We start from the raw sequence: 14624 nt of genomic DNA, 5'->3' as shown, positions 1-14624 counted from the left end.
TGTTGATCTGGTTGGGAACTGAAGTGTCAGGTGAAAAGTAATTGTCATTTGGCTCTGCTTCCTTATCCAGCTTTCTGTGGAGCTTGTTAGCAGCAAGGCAGGCCACCTCTGCAGCAGCTGGAGGCAGTGCAGGCCGGTGCGTGGGCAGCTCATCACACCCTGTGCCACTTCAGACAGTGGCTTCAGAAGAAATGCTCCACTCCTTTACCCTCCTTGCTTGTGCTGGCGTAGCAGCCTCTCCCGACCCTTCAGCAATGATGATTCAATTTCTTCAGCTACAGGGTGATAGTTGTTATGTGTCTTGGCAGCTTGGGATCCTGCTGGTTTAGTGATCAGAGCCAGGTCAGTGAGGTGAGACCAGCTGGATTTGTTGGAGCTGATGGAAGGAAGAGAGCAGGTCTGTGGATCTGCTGCTCTGGTCACAGTGATCTGCTAAAGTTGTGTCATTGAACTACTTTACTCTAAATTTGTAAGCAGAGAAAAGAGATGCCTCATGAGGTGGATTTCACTCCTGTCACTGTAAGTGCATTTGTGTGGGGTGCTTTGGCAAGAAGAACTTACTGGAAACCTCTAAAGTATAAAAACAAAGGAGGTGGCGGCATGTGGTAGATACAGCACTAGTGTAAAGTGTAAATTGTTTTATTACATAATGCACATATTGTGTTTATAGTAACTAGAGAGAAAATCTTGTGTATATCTGGAGGAAAAAAATGCATTTGCTGTAAATGATTGATAAAGCTGCTGTGCTCCTTTCTTGTTAAATTTTACTTCTAAGATGAAATAAAGCATACAGTGAGGAACTAGAACTTGGTCATACATTGATGATGTAAGTGGTGGCTTAATGTAAGTGTATGTATGCTTATATCAGCACAATGTGGTCATCACATTGGAATTGTTTTATTTCTTAGGATATGCACGAGGTGCTGGGTCTGATGAAATTTAGTTTCATCCTATGTTACTGAAATTTGGGCGAGCTTAAATTTGAGATTTTCTTAATCTCTACTTCAAAACCATCTGAAAAATACCATTTTTTTCTGAGCAGTCGTAATTCTCAGGCTATTCTACAAAAAAAATTAATTGTGTTTTTTAAGATTATTCATTGTGCAGTAAAATAAGTGAATTTTAGCAATATTTACAATGTTGTTATGGAATAAAAGAAATGGAATCATTGATATTTTACTGTTTGGAACTAGTGATTCATGTAAACCCCCTGAAACAATTTTTCCATTGCTGATCTGCTTCAATATGTGATTGCCATTTGCTGTGGCTTGAGTGGCCTCTCAAACACCTGCAAAACCTGGCCCTGAACTAGGAGTACCGAAAAACTAAGGCACAAATAAAGCTAAATTAAACAGATACTGCATTCTGTGGTGTTTCTTACAGAGTTTTAACGTGTGTTTTGGGAGAGCCTGTCCTAATGTGGTGTATGTTGACTAGAAACAGGCTCTGGTATAGCCATTTCCATGGTTGCTGTGCTCCATGCCACCTTCACTTCAATTCCTAAAGCCATTTTGCCTTTCTGCAGCCTCATCCTGCTCACTGCCTTGGGCTGGGCTCCAGTGTCACAGCTGTATGGGAGTCACACTGGGTGAATGGCTTGGTGGGAGGGGGTGGAATGGGATAGACAAGTTGGCTTTCACCTGACAATGTTCCTTGTTTGACATACCATTAAGGCTGATTATGATCCAAACAACAGACTGGAGCATGGTGAGAAGGAGCAAGGAGGAACTCCTTCAGGAGTAGAATGAATTTCCTGGATTGAAGTGGTCATGTAGCTCCCTGTTCAGTTGTCTGAAGCATCTGGGATGTCAGACAGTCCTGAGGAAAATCTGTATATGCCTTGATGTACATATGTCTTCCAGGCTGGGTACTATCATCTTGAGGAAAATGAAAGGACTGAAGATGAAGCTTATGAAGGCATTGGATTTCAACAGTTATATAAGAGCAGAAAAGTTCCTTTATTGTGGAATAGTAATATTTTCTATGCGGGTTTTTTTTGTTAGACTTCAGAGGAAGGAAAGTACCATCTTTGAAAACCTTGCGGAATTTGAGTAGAAGCAAGATCCATTTGTTTTGGTCTCTGCAGAAAGTGCCAACTTGCAGACATTGTTGGACTTCTCAGTATTTTAGTCAGTGACAGTTCTGAGGCTGAAGAGGCTGATGGACCACCAGGGAATCCATGGTTGGTATGTAGTCTTATGAAAGAACTGGGAATCTTTGGGAAAAGCTTAGGAAAAGGTTAGAGAAGTGTGGCAGCTTTTCCTCTCCCAAACAAATGTGGCAAGTTGGAAAGATGTATGAAAAACTGGACTACCAAGTGCAGTCAAGAGCACTGTTTCTCTAGGGGCTTTCTTCATTCTCCCCTGAGAGTTGGGCTAGAATTTATAATCTGAAACTGCTGGGTGTTTTCTGAAATGCCCTTATGAGTACTTATAAAGGTGCAGGTTTTCTTGTCCAGTCTTTCTTCCAGCTTAAAAAAGTCTGTGTCCTGACAGCAGTATCCTGAAATACTACATTTTGTGAAGCTTCACTGGGTTTGTGTGCATAGTAAGTCACTTTTGGCTTTCCTGAAGTCAATGCTACTTACAGTCACATTCTTCTTCAGTGTTAGTACTAACAGTTTCATCTTCCAAGATCAACTTCAATATTAATAAATAAGAGAAATCCTCCCTGAATTTGTTCTAGAAGCCAAGTTGTAATTCCCTAAATTTGGATCATTTGGTGACAGTAACATGAATAAAATGAGAAATTGGGCAGTGAGCTTCGTGCCTTGATACCAGTGGAAGCATCCTGTCCTTGTGCTTGCATCCCTTGTAGTACTAGCACACACCATGGTCTGACTGGCATGTGGTTTTTATTTTACCTATTATTTTTTATTTGGTAAAGAAAGGTCTTGCATATATATGAGTACAACAAATAGTGATTTGATGTGTTTGTTCAGATGTGTGAGCCAAGCCTTACTTCCTCTCACCTGCTAGAACTCTGTTTCTGTTTAGTTCTCAAAGACATGCAGTGGCCTTGGCAGGAATTAAACTGGCAGTGTGTTTTGTCACTTGGACTACTGGAAACCATCTGTTCCTCAGTACTTTTCTGTACAAACCTTGGTATTATCTTGGGTGTCCTTTCATTGTAAGCATGGAAAGCAGTGAATGGGCTGGGCAGGCAGATAGCCAGCTATTAAGTGTTTGTGGTAACATTCATCAGTGAGCTGGCATATTGCTGATTGAGTCCTTCTGTGTGGCACTTGCTTTTAGTACTTGCCACACAAAAAGAGTAACAGTGAACACATGATGTTTCAAGGTAAATGCCTTGCTCTTCTGCTGGCAAATTTAGTAGCACTAATAGGATCAACATCAGAACTACTACTTGATATTTTTCTTTAAAGCATTTCCCAGTGCCATTAACCTTTAGCTTGGTGATAATTTTTTCATGCAGTTACTGCAGACTAGTGTACAGATTTCAAATGTCACAATCAGTTCTTCTGTAACTGATAAACCTAGTTATGGAGCAAGATACAGAAGCTGAAAGCATTCAGTCTTGGTGTATGCCTAAAATTAATCATGTTTTTATCCTTTTAAACCTTTGAGGGGTTTTGCATGTAATTATCTAATCCAACTGTTATCCAAATTCATAGTTCTTTTAAGTGTCAGCAGTATACCTCATTGAAGGTGGTCAAACACTCTTTTACCTATGTCAGAAAACTTTCATAAAATGAAGCAAAATCCATAACTGGATAGCTTTGTGCAATAGTTTTTCAGAAAGCTTGAAGGCTTTATTTGTATAACAAATAAAGACTAACAATTTGATATTTATCTTAATAATTGGTTACCACCTTCTGTCTTGAAAAATCAGCCTCAAGAAGACTCAGACTTTCTTGCTATTGTGTTCACGTATATCTGTTTCTACTGGCATTTTAATAAATGCCAGTAATAATGTTACAAGAGAACAGTACCAGCCACTGTAAAACTGGCTGGCCTTGTTTGGGGAATAAAGAGAACTCTGACAGCGTGTGGAGCAGAGTTGTAGCAACAGGCTGTTCTGCAAGGTCTACAGGCACTGTAAGAGGTAACCAGGTTGTGCTTCTCTGGCTTTAAAGCCAGTGGAGTTTGTGTCATTGTAGTGATAACCAAGAGTCTTGCACCACTGCATTGGCCCAAGGGAAGTTGATGAGTGATGAAGAATTGGATAATTGGGCAAGAGGCAGACAGAGTAAGTGAAGCGTGTGTATGTATGTCATAAAAGCAGGAGGGAGGGCATGGCAGAAGTCAAAGCAGAAAATGTGTCAGAGAACACAGAATGTGTCACCTTTGACTTGTAAACAGCAGAACTTTGGTGAAGTTTGTCTTCCTGTAAACTTATATTTATCAACTTGACTAGGCTCAGTGGAATAACTGCCTGCCCTTCCCACTGCATGACCTTCTCTTTTCTGCTGCACACTTCCTTTCTTCCCTCTTCTGTGCAGTATTGTCCCACTGTCCCTGCATGACTGTGGACAGTGAGGTATGTCTGCACACACCTGGGTGTGTGCTGGCTGCCAGCTGAGCAGGTGACTGCTCTATTCCTGCTGCCACCTTTCCCTTAGTGGAGGTGATACTGTGGGTGTCTCCTAATCACTGCCATTTGTTTTTCTAAAACTTGCAGCAACTTGGTGTCTTCGGACAACTTCAGATTTGGTAAAGGGGATATGAAGGGTCTTTATCGGGATCAAAAGGTACTGGGTGAGAGGAATGGCCCCAGAATGCCCAACAGTGTGATCACACACGCCTTATTTCCATAGGAAAGCAGACTGACAAAAAGTATTCACAGAGGTGGACAGTAAAAGGAAACAGGCCAACACAGGAAAAGGGAAGCAATTTTTCTGTACTTGGAGAAATTAAAACTAGAGTCAGCATAGGATGGAAGAAGAAAAAAATTTGCATTTCTAAAGTACAAGGGAAATTTCACAATTTGATACAAGAGGATTGTACTTCTTTAGAACTCAAGTGTGGGATGTAGCAGGTATTTATCACCTTAGTAAGCAGGTTGGGGCTACCTGGGTGTGAGTATCTCCCAAGACATGTATGCAAGCACTAACTTGTTAAACCTGCCAGCCTGCTGTTTTAGTAGCAGTATCATAGGAGCACTGTTTCTTTGAAAAGGGTGCACAAAGGGCACACAAGTTACTTGATTTCTAGAACGTAAGTTAAGAGGGATGGCTGAGGGAAATCGTAAAATTTGCTGCTCTTTCATGTTCCTTCTCCAAAGAAAACATCTTAAATTAAATACTGGATCTGCCTGGTGGGAGTGTGGTTCCACAGACAGTTATCTGCGTCATTTTATTTTTTCCCTGACATTAATATTTTGCAATTCACATAGTTTCCTACCACAATGTTTTGTGCTGGGGATGAGGAGATAAAGGGAGCATGGTGGCAGATGAATTTCTTTCTGACCAGACAGTTTGGACATACCTTCAGGGTAAATCCACCTGAACATTGTTATCATGTTATATAATGACTTCAATCCCAAATCACTTGCGGGATCAGTTCCGAACTGTGAAACTGTCTGGTGTCAACAGTCTATTATATGAATAGGTTGTCCACACAGCCCTTGGAGTCTCCATCCTTGGAAATTTTTGAAACCTGACGAGGCAGAACCATGAGTAACCTGGTCTGAAATCAATGTTGCCTGTGATTTGAGCAGGAGATTGAATCAGTGACCAGCTAGTCCCTTTCAACCTAAATTGTGAGTCTATATTATTTTCTTGCAGTTGTCACCTTTATTTAAAACTCGGAGCTGACAATGCAAACAGGTATCAGGTATCCTTGAACGTTTGACATCTTCAGCTAAGTGATTTTTGTGAATTTCTGGAAGTTTGCACTGCCTATCAAAATTTGGAGGAGGCTTCAAGCAAGAATCCTGGGGTAACTCCACCACAGAAGCAGCAGTGATCATAATCCAGCAGGTTGTGTTTTGCCAATTGCATTGTAAGGGTGTTAGCTTTTGTGATTGCAGATGGTAAATTATTGACATAAATTGAACGATCCAGAATATGAACAGAAGGTAGAAATTCAAAATGTACCTTGACACTTCTCATTTTTAACCACGTTGTAGGTGGGAAGAGTTGACCTATTATTTTTTGAAGGTGATGATAACACTTGCCATCCTTCCCTGACCTGCTTTCAGAAATGAGAGGAAATTTGACATATGAGGCCAGCATCTTGCAGTAGCAGTGCAGAGTGGCCAGTCTGCTGTGTCAGATCATCTCCACTGGCTTTTCCTGCAGCTTTCAGTCATTCTGAAACTGCCTCCAAATATTTTCTGTTAGGTGGCATAATACAGACTGACTGCAGTGTAGATGCACCAGCTCTCAAACCTAAATCACAAACCTATTTACCTGTGAGTAAAACATTTAAATTATATTTTCAAATTATTAAAATTGATATTTTCTTTTCGTTTGAACAAAATGTCCTAATCTGCTCTATCAGTGGAAGAGGACAATATGATCAGAATTGAATTTGTGTGTGGAGAATTATGTCTTTCATATGTACCCTGGTTTTCAATGAGGAAATAAATAAATGCTGGCATTTCACTTCTCATTGTGAATCAAAACATCAACTGTTCCTGTTTTGTATTATTTTCTTGAGAGTATACATTACTTGGCTTCTGAAAATTAGTTGTTTGGGCTTGGTTTTTTTCCTTGCCTGGTGTATACAAAAATACTGCACATAGAACGTCTATCCCAAATTCTTACTACATCCGCACAGTCATGAATAAACAAACTATTGCAATTACTTGCAGCTAATGTTGCCCTGACAACAGTGTGTATATGTAACAAAATTCAATAATCACTGCCAACAAAACCCCCAGTACAGCTAATGCTTCTGTTTGCCAGGATGGAATACTTTCATTAAGGATTAAATCAACTCCAGATCATAAGTTCTGCCTTCAATATTACAATCAAAAGTAATTATTCATTCCAGTATATGGAGATAGTTTGGTTTGAGTTCCCTGTTTATCAAATAGGGATATGTAAAGGGAGAAGCTGTATCTCTTTTTACCAGTTAAGTGGTGATAAATCACTTGGCATTGCTCTGACAAGCACAGTGGACACAGGCTGTATTTGATGCTTTTTGGTGCAAGTTTCTCCTCACTCAGTTTTGCCAGTTCTGTGCATGCTACTGATCTGCATATTTGCACTTGAAGATCAGCAGCCTCCTGGGACAACTGCAGGAATGCAAATTGGAAATTTTGATTTAACTTACTAGGAGATAGAAATTGTGGAATCCAGTACTTAAATGCAGCAGGTCACATCCTGGTGTAAACAAGGGTCTACTTCAAAATGCCAATAAAGTATGTATCAGTTTAAATAAATTACTGGTGTGTTACTTCCTATGAGCTCTGATTTGTTCTATAACTTCTGTTGTAGTCTCTGTGATCATTAGATTCTGTTGACACTCAGTTTTATATTCAAGTTATATTTACTTTTAAGGAATCTTAGATGCCTTGACAAAGACTTAGATTTTTTTTCCAGTTCAGGGAAGTCCTGCCAAGTTTAAATTTTTTTCTGTACGTTCCAATGTTCATGTTTGATGCTTTCTAAGACAGAGACCACTGAAACTGCAGCATCTCTGAATACCAACACCTGCTAAATACTAAAAGAAAACATTAATGAAGTGCACCAGTGGCTTGTAAAAATAGTAACTTCCTTCTAGGAGTGAGTATCTCTTTTAATTTACATATGTTAAACCAGTTGATTTTATTAACTAGTGCTTCAGTTGACCAACTGAGATGGAAAAAGCAGGACCAACCTAGGACTCTTGTAGATTTTATCAGAAATTGTGGTCAAGAAAATGAAGGCTGGTTATCTTTCTTTCTTCAAGGTTACAATTTCTAGAAAGATGGCAATAATGCCCTTTCCTGCAAACTCTGTTTCTTCTGTTTACTGAAACTTCAGTATGTGCTCTGCTCAATACATAATATTTATTAATATTAAAATTCAAACCAAATCAAATTAACTTGCTCTTGCACAACTTTATGCATTTCGAAACTGAATTCTAGTTTTAGTGGTGTGAAGTTTTATGCACTTCCAAGTGGGGAAATTTGTGGATGAAATAATAGAATATTTTGTCACCAGTCAGCAGAAATGTAAGATATAAGGGGGCGGGGGTAGGTTGAGTGTACAAGACACCTTGAATTTTATTAGGTTTGTGTCTCCTGGCTTTGAAAGTTCCTTCTGATCAATTTACAGCAGCAGGGCTTTTCATACTTAAACCAATTATTTTATTGCCCAGAGAAGTTTTGGGTGCTCCATCTCTGGGAGTGTTCAGGCTGGATGGGACTCTGAACAACCTGGTCTAGTGGAAGGTGTGCTTGCACATGGCAGCGGGCTTGGAACTAGATGATCTTAACCCTTCCAACCCAAATAATTCTGTGAATCTCTGATTTTGATATTCTGTTTACTTAGTAGAATTATTGCTAAAATTTGCTGTTTATTTAAAATAAAAATTATTTATATTATAGAAAGTTATTATATATTGTTATTATCCAGAAAGAAATACTGAATTTCATTTCCCCTTGAATTTTAGTAAAAGAAGCTGTTCTGCAGAATGAGTTTAATGACCAGCATTCTGTATTAGCAAACCCATACTTAATGAGGGAACTTTCATGTTTATTTCTTGTCCACAGTTGTGTTTCCTCCATCTGTGGTCATTTGATGGGAAGGAGGTGAGAGAACCTTGTAAAACAGTTGATAACACCACTGCTGACAGCTGTGGTGTATTATTTGTGCAGGTGTCTGATTGGACTGGTATCAATCTCTAACTGGTTTGAGCTGGTGCTGCTCATGGAGAGGTGCCATGGCAATGATTTTGGGTGAAGTGATAGGCTCAGTGACCTTGTGGTGAGGGAAAGCGTGATTGGCATTTCTGCCCAGCTGAAATAGGGAGTCTAGCAGAAAATCTAGCAATGTCTCATTTTTTGAATTTCATGCTTTGGATAGACAAGGACTCTCAGTGAAAGGGGTATTACTTCTGGAGGAAGCATTTTCGGTAGCACCCTCCTAAATACAAAGAAGCAGCATGTCTGTTCTTCAGTACTGCTGTTACTCCATTATTTTAGCAGTTAATGGCTTTTGCTGAGAGGTTTTCAGGCATTCTTGGTTAGACTTCATAATGAAATTTTCAGTCTCCTGTTCAGAATTCTGTATCTTAGTGTGGTTGTAAGGTTTGATTTGTTTGTGTTAGCATCTGAAATACACCATCAAGGCAGTCACTCTTCTTGCAGGAATTCTTTTTGGCTTATAACTTACTACCTTAATCATAATGTAAGGTGAGGTAAAACAGGAGTCTGGGCTGAATTACAAGCAGCAGTTCTGTGATGTTTTATTCAGTTTCAGATAGAAAAACATACATGTGTTGGAAAACTTTGGTCTTTTTAAGTCTGATCATGTTTGTGATGAGGTGAAGAGCAGCAATCTTTCTGTGCTTAGTTTGAAGAGTAAACTGCTGCTGTGCTGGTGCAAACTCATCCTTGTGCAGTTTGCTTGTACTTGTACCACTGTTTTTCCTCATTGATCCGGTCTTCAGAGTAGTGACTTGTAACAAACATTCTACCCAAACAGTGATCCACATACTGTAATATGCTGGAAATAAATACAGTATTCTGAATGGGATCTGGACAGGAGAAAACTGATGGATCGGCAGGTATAGTGGAATTTATCCACCAATATTTTGAGAAAGTGGGACCACCAGAACAAAATAAGTCTAAGTTAGTTAACTGCTGGACATCTTTTAGATTGCAGTCCTTCAGTACTTGGTCTAATTGAGATCTGGTGAATGTTGCTTAGCAGAAAAGACAGTTCAAAGTAAAACCCTTAAATTAGCCACAGATCTTGTGGGAAATGGTTTTTCTGCTGTTGAGTAGAGACAGCTATCTCTTGAGATTGGGTTGTTAAAGCCTTAGCTGGTACTAGCTGAAATAATAAAAACTAAAGCTGCACTCCACTTAAAAAGAAAATTAATCTAGTGCCTGCAGGGTAGGACAGATTCTCCATGGGGTTTACCAGTAATGAATGAGCTCTCCCTTTCACATGGTTCTTCACCGATTCACAAAACCCTAAAGAAAGGGGGGGGAAATCCTTCTGAAAGACCACTTTGCTCTACATTCTTACTAGCAGCAAGGCAGAACCATTAATGCAATTGAACTTCTAAAAAAATTTTAATTGTTAATTAAATAGTGTATTTAGCTTTTTTTCCCTCTGTAGTTTTAATAGTTGAAAATCTGCTATTGCTCTGGTTGTGCAGTGAGTACTTCTGACCTACAGTTGGAGTTGGCTTGCAATGTTTCTCTTTATAATTTAATTTTTTTTTTTTTTTTGTAACAGCAAAACCATTTACAAAATTGGTAAAGGAAATGCAACTCCATCGAGATGACTTTGAAATTATAAAAGTGATCGGAAGAGGTGCATTTGGAGAGGTAAGAGATTTTTATTTTCAGTTGTAATAAAACTTTCATCATTTGTGCATGCAATTTCTTGTTACAGTTGACCTGAGGATGAAAGGTTCACACAGATGTGCTAAAATACTTCCAAATGTGGGATATTGCTAGGTACCTAATGCAAGGTCCCTTTGAAGCAGGTTATTCCATGTCCAGGTGTGCCGTTTCTGTGACTGGCTTTCTGACCTTGTGGTAGCCAAACAAGTGTCTCTTGGATGTGTGTATGAACGGGGTGGTCCCACCTAGCAGCTGCACAGCTGAATTTGGGATCTCTTCTTCCACTTGCCATATGTACTGCTCGGTACTGCTCTAATTTAACACAGAGCTGGGCTGCTTCTATGGTAGGAGCGAGGAGGCTGCTCCACCCATCTGCCTGTCTCTGTAGCAATCTGGTAATGCAGAAAGACGCATTTGGCTGCCTCAAAGGCTGTTCCCTGTCATCTTTGAAGATCAAAGGCTGCTGGATCTGTTTTTTGGACAGCAAGTTGAGTCATGCTGGGATGATAGGAACGCCTTGTGTTTTGAGGACTCGCCAGTCCCAGGACCCTGGATTGAAGCTTTACTTCTTAACATGTTTGATGAAAGTCTCATCAATCACACAAGTCCTGGTAGGGCTTGCCACTGGCAAAAGCATTCATGGATAGCAGGCATAGGATACCTGAGACTTCTGGAGAACCTCAAAGACAACCTTTTCAGCATTTAAGAACAGGTAGCTAAAGTTATGGCTGTCAGCAAAAGAGGTTATTAACTAGAGAATTTCTAGAAGTAAAAAATCCTTATATTTCTTTCAGGAAACTTATTTGAAGTAGTGCCACTCTAAAGTGAAAGGCAGAGACTGCCATTAGTGGCTCACTTCAGCCCATTAGCACTGGGCTGCAGTTTTTTCTGCCAGTGGCTAAGGATAAGCTTTCTGATCCCCATGTCCTATTGTTTCCACAGAGAGCAGGACTGTGCCATGCCAGGCATTCCTTCAAGCCTGGTGTGCTCTGGACGTCTCAAACTCTTTCATACAGGGTTTGAATGTGGGACAGGGGTAGCACAGGGCAACCAGAAACTCAGCTAGAGAAACACCAGGACCCTACCTGACCTGGGTTCAGAAAACAACGAGGTTTCTATGTGCATATGCACTTGGTAGTGGGTGAAGTAATGACTTCATTCATATCCATGTAATTTGAAGCTACTTCAGAAACTGCTTTTGAGAAAAGTGGACACCCAAGACAGAAAATAATGTTTCAAGAATATCTCTTCATGTGTACCATCATTTAATGATGTGGTAACATGTCGTTTACATGTGATCATCATGAACACAGCCGCTGAAGGAAGTTGAGCATTTTAATAAAATGTCCAGATAAGCAATAACATCTTGCCTTGTAAGACAAAAGTTCACCTTCTGCTGGATACTGAACTTGATGAGTGTAATGTTTGTTACAAAAAAGGATGTGTTATCTAAGAGTAATGGAAATACTGCATAAAAATCACTTATTTCATTTGAGTGCACAAATCTTAGAGAAGAAAAGTTTCTGTAAAAAGTTTGTCAGGAAAAAGCAATAATTGGAAAAATATTGGTTAGTCTAAGGGGGAGGACTGAGAGGGAGGCTTATAAGTAGATAAAGGGCCTAAAGAATGAAGACAGTAGTAAGTACCTGTCTGCCTGTCTGTTAGGGTTTTGGTTCAAAGCAGTGGCACAGTTTTGAAGACAATGCCCCCACCTGCTGCATAAGGATTTTACTCTCCATGAGCTGGGTTTCTACGGGAGGAAACTAGCCAGTGCCTCCATTCCAGGTGTGCACCAAATGGCCTTTTGGATCCAAGGAGTGTTTAAGAATCAATCACTGGGTTTGACTCTCCTAACAGCTTCAAGGCATGTTTGGTCCATGAAATCAGGCTAGATACAGTCTGAAACAAAATTCCTGAGCTGCATACAGTATTGATAGGAAGGCTCAGCACAGGGTACTTTGATGTTGTTCTGCTCTTGCTGTGCCAAATGACTTGCTATAGTGGCTGTGACCACTGATACCTAAAGAATTTTAGATTAGTGTTTTGGCAGTTTGTCTTTTGGCAGGATTAGAAAAGGTTTCTGGATCTTTTCAGAACTAGACTTGTGATTGCTTGAGCTATCAGGAATGGGAACCCTTTATAGTAACTTGCAGATGGAGTCAGTGTTGGGAATGCTTTCCCACAGCATAATACTCAAGGAAGGCCTGTTTTCCATAGTACTTGTTCTGTTCTTTTTCAAAAGATGCTCTTCTCTACTTAAGGAATTGACCAGCTGGAAGTCTCAGTTCAACAGCAGATGAAGCATTTATATGCATTTCAAGAGATTTTAGTTTATATTTGCTGGGGGGTTTAGGATGACCTTTCTTAGCTTTGGATCCAAGTCTTAAGGTGTATAAAAGATACAGATTCTGGGTGGAAACTTGTGTTAATAGTGTTTGGAGTGCCAGAATCAACAATGTGTTTCATACTCTTTCATTTGGAAAAGCATGGAACTTTACAAAAACAATTCACACGTCCCATCCCCCCAGTGGAAATGAAATTTCACAGAAGTAAAATGAGAAAGGATCTAAATTTCATCCTTCTGTTAGAGCTGTGAGGGCTCACAGAGTCAGTGGTGTCAGTTGCCTGTCTATATCACATCTTGTTCATCTCTTATCTGGAAAAGTTTTAGTTTATAGTGGCAGCAGCTTGAAACTTTTGATCAGTTTAAATTATACAGGAATCATTGATTTTAAGTTCATTATACTGTAATCCCTCTTGCCACAGGATATTTTGTGCTTTTTGCTTATGGAAGAATCCTTTGACTCTTGTGTATACCACACTGCTATTACTTGAGATTTTATAGGTATTATAAAATTGTAATTATGTAAAGGTTGACATTCCATAATAAGAAAATTAAATATAGTTTCTTGAAAGGAACTGATGGCATCTGACTGGTATAAAACAACACTTGAGCAAACTGAATGGAGAAGCTATGAGTAATTTCTCCATACATATATGGGGACTATATTGGAAATTACTTGATGGGCTTTATGTGCTAAAAATACATTTTACGAATACCTATAAAATATATGTTTAAATGTAAAAAGAAATTAATCAGAATTAACCTAAACATATTCCTGTTAGAATGAAGTAGTTTAATTTATATACTGAGCAGCTAAACAAGGTAGACTTCAAAAAGGATGAAAATTACATTCCATTCTTCTCAGTTTAGCTTATTTGGATTTTTTTGGAGAATGCCAGAGGCTTTGTTCTTCCCAAAGAACTTTTGCATAAATCAGTAGCTTTGAAGAAATACAGTTTAAATTTTAAAAAAGCATGATATTAGTTATTAGTCAGGGTCAGTGGTCAATTTTTGCCAGAAAACATGTAAGCCAAGTAAGGAAATGTGGTATTTCACCAAAGAGAGGATTGAGACCACATGTGAGTTTATCCCAGTGAACACAACTACAAAATCAGTATCTAAGACAGACTGATCTAATCACCAGAAAACATCTGTACTGGCATCCTTTCCTGTCCTCTCGGAAGAAAAGTTTGAAATGTTATTTGAGTGTGTGACAGTTGGAATATCTTATAATTTGAAATGCTAGAAGGAGGATAAACTACTCATGGTTCTTCCTCATCTCTTAGGCTGTATTCTCCTGGGTGTATACCCAGCTGGGTGGAACATTTTCATGAGTGCCCCAGTGTTACTTTCAGTTTTTCATTTTCTGGCTCATACAGTCAGGTAGCTCATGTACAGAAGGACAACCTCCACAAGGAACCAAACTAATAATAAATGAAAAGCCCCCTGAAATAAAATCAGAACTAAAATGGATTTCTGTTATCTTAATTCTGATTTCTATGAATAAAATGACTGTAGAATTTTGTGTTTGTAGACAAGAAAGAGTATTTTATGAAGCGTGAAGTTTTTTTGTGAACTACACAGAAAACACACAAACTACATAAGAGTGAAAAATCACTTTTGAAAACTACACAGAAGTGATAATACTGTCTTTAGGAGATTTAAGGAATATCAGCATAAAATGCAAAACTCTTTCAGATTTTCAACCTTTAGAAAACCACACCAAAGAAACCAAAAAAGCAATCCACCTGTGGTTTGAAATTTGCCTGTGTCTGATTATTCCTTTCATCCAGAAACACCGTGGACCGCT

At 39.2% G+C, this 14624-nt stretch overlaps 1 protein-coding gene across 5 annotated transcripts in view; it reads left to right on the top strand.

The window, feature by feature from the left end:
* The window catches only part of CDC42BPB (CDC42 binding protein kinase beta), an 88284-nt gene that overhangs the window by 18221 nt on the left and 55439 nt on the right, over positions 1–14624 (top strand). For all 5 annotated transcript variants that reach the window (XM_062495650.1, XM_062495649.1, XM_062495648.1 and 2 more), the window contains exon 2: positions 10361–10452. In XM_062495650.1, the coding sequence (XP_062351634.1) occupies positions 10361–10452 (92 nt within the window). The remainder of the gene's footprint in view (positions 1–10360; positions 10453–14624) is intronic.

The sequence above is a fragment of the Cinclus cinclus genome, chromosome 6 (assembly GCF_963662255.1).
Source record: "Cinclus cinclus chromosome 6, bCinCin1.1, whole genome shotgun sequence".
In the NCBI taxonomy this organism is placed as follows: domain Eukaryota; kingdom Metazoa; phylum Chordata; class Aves; order Passeriformes; family Cinclidae; genus Cinclus; species Cinclus cinclus.
The sequence above is the reverse complement of the archived record's forward strand: the minus strand, read 5'-3'. Positions and strand labels throughout refer to the sequence as shown.